The following is a 7,645-nucleotide window of genomic DNA, read 5'->3' on the forward strand; positions in this document are numbered from 1 at the left end:
GGTTTGGGGCGGGGAGAGCTGCGCAGGGTGGGTGCCACGGGACGCTGATGTGTCCGGCTCTCGTTGCAGGCTGCTCGGGTACTTCAGAGCGAGCGGGAGGCTGAGCCGGCAGCATCCCGAGCATTTCCAGCGAGCGCCCGCCAGCAGCCCGGCACGGCAGTGACTGAAATTTAGGCGTCTTCAGAGAGGGGAGGAAGATCCTCATCTTCCGTAGCCTCCTCAATGAGTGCCAAGCTCTCCAAGGACTTGAGGCTGTCCCCACCGCCTTGTCTTCTGAACAGGACATCCACTACCTTAAATACCAGCACCACCTGCATCACCCAAGTGGGTCAGCTCTTCCAGTCCTTCTCATCCACCCTGGTTTTAATTGTCCTAGTCACCCTCATCTTCTGCCTGATCCTCCTCTCCCTCACCACCTTCCACATCCACAAGAGGAAGATGAAGAAACGGAAAATGCAAAAGGCTCAGGAGGAGTATGAACGGGACCACTGTGCCCGCAGCAGCAATAGCAGCAGCCAGCACCCTGGGACAGTGGTGCAGGGAGAGGCAGCCCAAGGAAGAGACAGCCGACTGGGAAGACCCCCCCAGGACTTGGAGATCCAGCGTTCCTCTTCCTCAGCAGCCCCCGTCTCTCAGCAAGCACAGGTTTGTTTGGACACAGCTGGTGCAGGGCTCCTGCAAACGGAGATTTTATCATGATGGTTTGGGGGAGACCTTGCGAAGGCTCTGATTGGTGTTTGTAAATACCTGAGTGATTATTCTAGTCCCTGAAGAAGAGGAAAATATTGCTAATTCAAATGAACGAACAAACCCATGATCCAAGTGCATGACAGATCACATTGAGTTTCTCATTGACTGTGTGAGGAAAGGATGCATCTTGTAACTGGAGAAGGAGCTGCACACAACTACTAAATATCGAGTCATCCACCTGCAGGAGAGGGTCAGGGGTAGGGTGTCGCTTTTCCCTGGACATTATTACCCCAAGGACTGGGATGTTCCTGCTCTTGGGATTCCCACTGCACCCTGTGTCACCACTGCATGGTGTTGGTTGGGGTGTGGGTGAGTGGTGTGGGGGGAGAGGCAGGTCTAGTGGGTGCCTTCGGACCCTCCTGTCCCCTCGGAGCAGACTGGAAGTACACTGTGGTCTCTCCTTTTGTGCTGGGATCTATGCCCCTGTCCCGTCCCTCTCCTTTGCAGGACTGGATATTATTTTGTGTTGAAATGGCTACCCCTAGTTTGGCTTAACTGCAAATACTCTCTGGCCCCACATCCTTGTGCCCCCAGCTGCAACACTGATTGACCCACTATCTGGGGGATGGGATAGAGTCAGCTGTCTGCATAGAGTGATGCTTGAGCTTTCTGCTCCCTTCAGCTCCATTCATCTTCAAATACCTCCCCTTCCCCATTCCTATCTGCATCCCATGAAACCTGAATGCCATGAAACCTGAAACCCAAACCCATTCTCATTCTGGGTGGAAGGGAGAGGTAATGTGCAGTAACTTGCCTGTCCTCTCCCAGAGGAGGTTGTCTTTGTACCTCCTCTTGGTCCTGAAACAATCCAGTTCTGCACCAGGCACCCTGCACTGAATGCCTGCGTTTACAGCCTTGCCTCCCAGTAAGGAATCCTGCAGCAGTACCCATCTCACTTCTACCTTTTTAGGCTGATGTGTATTTTTAACCCTAATCTTGTAGACAATTAAGGACAGACAACACTTAATTTTCTCCTGTTTTCCCTCTTAGGGAACAAATCGTGCAGTTGTGCAAAAATGTCCACTCCTAAACCCTGGTAAATATTTATTTTAGAAGTGGCTGGTGTAGTTTATCCCTAGCAGGCATTGAGAGTTTTTTTGTCTGTGGATGGTGGGTGTGAGTGGCTGCTGGTACTGTGTGTGTTGGAGGAAGCAGTGTCAATTACAGAAAATGCGGCTTTAGTGATTAAATCAGTGACCATTACTTGAAGGTGCCTTAACAGAGTGCCATATCCAAACTTTGAAACGTTGAGTGTGGTATCGTAGCAGAGGCAGCCCTCTACTGTGCATACTAGCATCTAAAATTACAGCAAAGAAAAAGTGATCCTGAGGAATTTAATCTTTTTTTTTTTTTTTCCTTCTGTCCCAGCACTAAAAGTGATTTGAGGAGATAGTAATAGTCCACAGAATATTCTGTATCCTTTGTATTTCTTCTGTGCTGTGCTCTGCCTCCCAGGGTGGCTGACTAGGAAAAACCCAGACACATGGACCAGGAGGTCTGGGGCCCTAATCTAGGAGTGAATGCCATTAACTAATTTAAAACAGGGAAAGCGAATGGCAGAAGTGCTCCATAATCCTCTAATAGCCCCAAAATGCAGAGTTTTTGGGGCAGTGTTTCTGTTACCGAGTTTTATCCCTTTCTGATCTCTCCCGGTCTGATGGAAAATTGCTGTTGAGTTTGGATGCATGCCTCCGGTGCTTTAGACAAGTACTATGTCATCCAGCTCAAGGTGCTGCTCCACCTTCTGAGGTTAGTGTGGTGAGCATACCGTATCTGTGACCGATTGGTGTTTGCCAGTGCTGTTTGATGGGAGTCATGGCTGACTCTTGCTGCCAGTTGATGGGATCAGATGCTAATGGCTACTTCACTGTTGCTGGGCGAGGAAATTGGCTTTGTTTTGTTTCCCCTAATAAAGGATGCATGAACTTTTGTGTTTAACCTCCTTATGCAACTGCAGCACAATATTGCACCACAGGGAATAGATTTAGGACAATGAAGAGTGTTCAGTGAACAGTAATGGAACTCCTTGACCGTTGATCTCCACTAAATAGAGAGATATTACTTTCCCCTTTATTTTGTGCCTTTAAAAAAAATCCCCACAAACCAACAGTGTATAATTTCGAATTTTATAAAAGCAATAAGATGTTCCAAATCACTCCAGTGCATTTCTGGTTGATGATTCCACTTCTTTAGTGTCTGAACTCAGATATTCTTCCCTCTGCCTTATGCACTCAAGGCATGCAATAATTTCCCAGAAGTGTACTGCTTGTCACATCTCATTGCATTTATAAAATTGCCCTATTTTTGAAGAAAAAAAGAAGGATGGAGAGATAGATATATATATCTTTATATATATATTATGGATATACAGGTATATGTATTGTTTATATAATCTCATGACACTAAAAGTAGTTGCAGAAGTGTGACTAAAGTTAAAACGTTACCATGTAAAACTCTATCCTGTTAATTAGCTTTGATTTAATATTTTAATATCTCTGTATTTATGTAAATCTGTGTAAATTATGTGCTCTATTAGTAAAATTTCATACTGACTTTAATTTTTGCAGAACTGTGAGCTTCTTGTGGTGTCATTTAAGGTTTTTTATTTCTGAAGTTAAATTAGACAAGATATGAAAAGTTATAAATTCCTATTATCACACAGAATTACTGCAATAAGGTTCATGTGTACTCCCAATACACAGTCCTATCTTGAGGTATTGCAGGTTTATGAGGTTTAATTGAATGGTCTCAGGAGATCTAGCTGATACAAGCAGGACACGTAGGTTTTCATTTTCATGAAACAATAAGCAACCTGGGGAATAGATGTGGATTTTTAAAACAGAGTTTATGCTTGGAGGTTCTGTCAAATCAATTGCTTCAAAACCCTACAGCTACAGCTAAACTCCTGCACTTAGCATTCAGTATTAATAAGGCTGATGCTTCTTTCCCCTCCCCCTCCTACTTAAACTAGAAAAGAGTAGAAAATTGTTCATATTTCTAAAGCATACATTTTCAGCTAACTGTGAAACTGCCCGAAGGGTTTTGAAAATACGTATTTTATGCAAGTGTAATATCTATGTATCTGTATCCATATATTTAAATATTTTTGTGTAACCTTTTCTACGATATTTGATAGAGATGCTGGGTAAATGCTTGTACCATTCTCAAACGTGAGGAAGGATTTATACCCTCTTGATGCGGACATTCTTTTTCCTGTGAATTTGCACTGGTTTCGACAAGTGACGGTGATGACTGGGCAGCTGAGTGCTGACTGCTGGAAGCACAGACAGTCTTTCCTCCCTCTGTTAAGGGGCACATCCTCCAGCTGGATTTTCCTGGTTCTGAATTGGAACTGGTTGCCCACTAGCATCCTGCATGTGTAAGAATAAGAAGTGCTGTGGTGCTCAACAGTTCCTGTCTGGTCCAGCTGTCATTTTGTGGAAGAAGCACGACAGCAGTGAGTTGTTTTGTAGAGCCTAGTGAGAACAGAGCTGATGGGCAGTGTGGTGCCCATGCTGGGTCTGGACTGGAGAATCAGCAATGCCTTGTCCTGCGCTCCTGTCCTCAGAGCCTGCTGCTGCCCTGGGGATTTGTACAGCTCCTGCTGGCATCAGCAGGAGTGGCTTGCACTGACTGCCAAGGAACTGGGATCCCATCTGTAGTCCACATGGAGAGTGACAGCTCTCCACACCACCGCCACTGACCCTGCTCTGCACCTGTCTTAGCAACCTCCACGGGGATGGAAACCACTGCACCCCATGAGGGCTAGGGTGCTTCAGCCTGGTGGCACTGGGGAACTCACACTGCTACTGTTAGCTCTGCTTCTGTGGACTGAGGAATTTAGGTTCTACGTGGATCCTATGCGGATCATGGACAGGGAATGTCATTTCATTAAAATGTATCATTCTGACATTTTTTTCTGTGGGGGTTTGTCTACTGCAAATGTAGTTTCAGATGAAATTTGCGAGCTCTCCATCCAGACATGTTTTAACTTTTGATACATCTCGCTCAGATGTATATCTATAAATTTATAGATATATATCTCAAAAGAAATGCTGGACAAAAAACAAAGGACAGAGACTCCACATTATAGACGAAACTGTCCTATGACAATTTTTTTTTCTTTTATTTAAAATTAATTTTAGAGGCTATATCTTTGATGTAAATAGCAAGTTACTCTGTGATTAATGTTTTCCATAGCATTTCTGAGTAATTGCTATCTTGTTTCTGGAAAGCTGTGTCCAGTGTTATGAAGCAACTGTGCTTTTCTTCTTCTGTTGTTATAAATACGAGTGCAATTTTTATGTAGGTAGGAAAAAGAACATGATTTGACTCTTTAGATAGGACTGAATTATTTTAAATCCAGTTATAGGACTTGGTTGCTTTTTTTCTTTCTAGTTGTTATTCTCTCTGCACGTTCGTATTTTTTCTATGTGTACTTGAAACCGTACATTTTAATAAGTATGCAAGATATGAAGGAAAACATGAAAAATTATGTGAACATTCTTTTTCCTCTTTTGTGTAAATAGCAAAATTTATAATGACTTAGATAGCATTTCACTGTATTTCTCATCTATATAGAAATTGGCATGACTCATATACAAACCTTTAATATCACTTTCATTTATGTTAAAAGTTAGAAGTACTTTTATCCAGGACTGACTTTCTCATCTCTTTCTGGTACTGAACATTTTTTCCAAGTTTCCCATCTGATCGCTAAATAAATTTCTAGTAGAACAGAGCCTCCTTCTGTTTTTAGTCTTTTACATGTAGGTCTCTGGTCTGAATCCAGCCAAACTCAATAGTGTAGAAAATGTGTTATGACCTTGCAAGAACTGGATGGTGTATGAGCTTGAGGAGAGAAGTGACTGACAAGCAAACAGATGAAATGCCTGACAATGGTAATAGTTAGCTTTCTTGTTTGGAGTTGTGGAAGCGAAGACTCCCCGTCCACTGAATTGACCTGGGTGAAGGGTGACCCATTCCAGCTGCAGCAGAGACAAATATCAATGTCCTTGCTGATACTGTTGCTCTAAACCATCATTTTCAATATGACATTAGGTCTTATTTCTGTAAATTATATGTCACATATTTCTTATTCAAATCAAAGAGGTTTTCACTGCTTCATCAGTACTATATGTTCTCTGTGGATAACTAGAAGGATTAATTTTCCAACCCTTTTAACCCAATACCTCTACAAGCATCACTTTTGTATGAGTTAGGAAATAAATAAACATTTGGATCAGAACACTGTCAGTAAAAATTGCCTTTATTTATATAATCTGGTGTTCCAGTTGGCTTTTCCTTGTTGTTTTCTTCCTTGAAATGGAGCAATATAATCTGTTCATTATTTTACTTTTCTAAAGAGGACAAAGGCTTTAAAGCAGTCACAGCAAAAAACACGTATACAAACAGGAAAAGATTTCACAATTTACAGCAGAATAAAATCAGGTTTTATTTTTTTTAATTGCACATTCTTTGTCCTCTGTTTTTCGGACCCCCTCAATCAACCAAAGTTTTACCTAAAATCTTCTGAAAAAACTCACATAAAGCAAATGGATTGCTTTGCTTTTATAGTTTTGCTTTTCTTACTACACAGTCAATGACAAAGTACAGGTCAAAACGTTTCATACAGTATCCTAGAGGATTATAAGTACTGTAAATAAGGGGCAAGTATAGAAGGTTATAAGGAGAAAATATTATCTCTATAATATAGTAAAAGCAGCAAGAGCTGGAGGATGAATTTATGGTTCTAAAGGAGTGCTTTTACATTTTATTCCTGGCTCTGTCACTCACACGTGAGGCTCTCAGCTTCCAAGCTATTTATGTAATAAGTGACACGTAACTTATCTAATAAACAAAGACCTGGGGAATCTGCAAATATACAGTCCTGAAATGAAATTAAGCATCATATACATAAAAAAATACTGATAGCATAATACAAATTAAAAGAGTCTTTATGCTATAATCACCTGCCTTGGATTGTTCAAGTGCTTACACTTGGCAGCAAGATCCAAGTGGCACACTGCACAGCTGGGAGACGGATGGCTGGGCAAGATGCTTGAATAGTCACACCAAAAGGCTCAATTTAATTTTTGATTTGAAGTGGAATACATGTTATGGAGGAGAGCCAAGACAACTAATGTTTATTTTACCATTTCATCACACATAACACTTTTTTCCTCTGTACAGAAAATAGCCTAGTATGGCTTTAAGCAGAGTGCTGACTAAGGTAATAAGAATATAGGAAAAGACAATTCTTGGGAGTAAACTCATCTCTAATGAAATTCATGACACAACCTCCTTGAACTCAGTGAGGCCTGGACTGTGCCCAACAGGATACCAGATCTTGCTCTCTGCTGTCTGTGCATCCCTTGCCAGTGTCAACAGACTCTTGATTTCTGCACTTAGCATTTTTAGGATTTCTCTTGTCTTTTGACTCACAGTCCATATCCAGCTCCTGTGAGGGACAGTGAAGGATCACCTGGGGGTTACCTAGATGTGATATGCTTTTGCTCACTTTTCTTTAGCTTTGGTTGTGTCCTGCTATTATCTCTTAATCTGACTTTCCACTAGACAGCCTGTCTGGTTAGTCTTTCCATGGGACGGGTTTGGTTGGCCAGGCTTGTCTCTTCCTTCCAGCCTATCTCTGACATTAGGAATTTCCTTACTGTAAGTGATCAGTTGGTTTGATTTCTGCAAAGGTTCTACAGGACTTTGCTGTCATCTTGGTCTAGCACTGTCACACGTTTACCCCCAGTCCAACCACTCTGCAGCAAGATAGAAGCTTTTGAGAAAGTGCTGGACTTCAAATAGCCTGAGAAATACCAGTACACTTCCCAACATGGTCCACTGGCTCTGGAACAGCATCCTGATTAAGCTGCCAGCCCAAGAC

General features: G+C 42.2%; 1 protein-coding gene across 1 annotated transcript; it reads left to right on the forward strand.

Moving 5' to 3' along the window:
* The first annotated feature begins 104 nt into the window (after positions 1-104).
* Positions 105-6,007, forward strand: CUNH11orf87 (chromosome unknown C11orf87 homolog). Its single transcript, XM_018071523.2, has one exon. It carries the CDS (start codon positions 223-225, stop codon positions 697-699), a length of 477 nt encoding a protein of 158 aa, XP_017927012.1. The 5' UTR covers positions 105-222; the 3' UTR covers positions 700-6,007.
* Positions 6,008-7,645: the final 1,638 nt, after the last annotated feature.

The sequence above is a fragment of the Manacus vitellinus genome, unplaced genomic scaffold (assembly GCF_001715985.3).
Source record: "Manacus vitellinus isolate BGI_N305 unplaced genomic scaffold, ASM171598v3 scaffold_2_pilon, whole genome shotgun sequence".
Taxonomy (NCBI): Eukaryota; Metazoa; Chordata; class Aves; order Passeriformes; family Pipridae; genus Manacus; species Manacus vitellinus.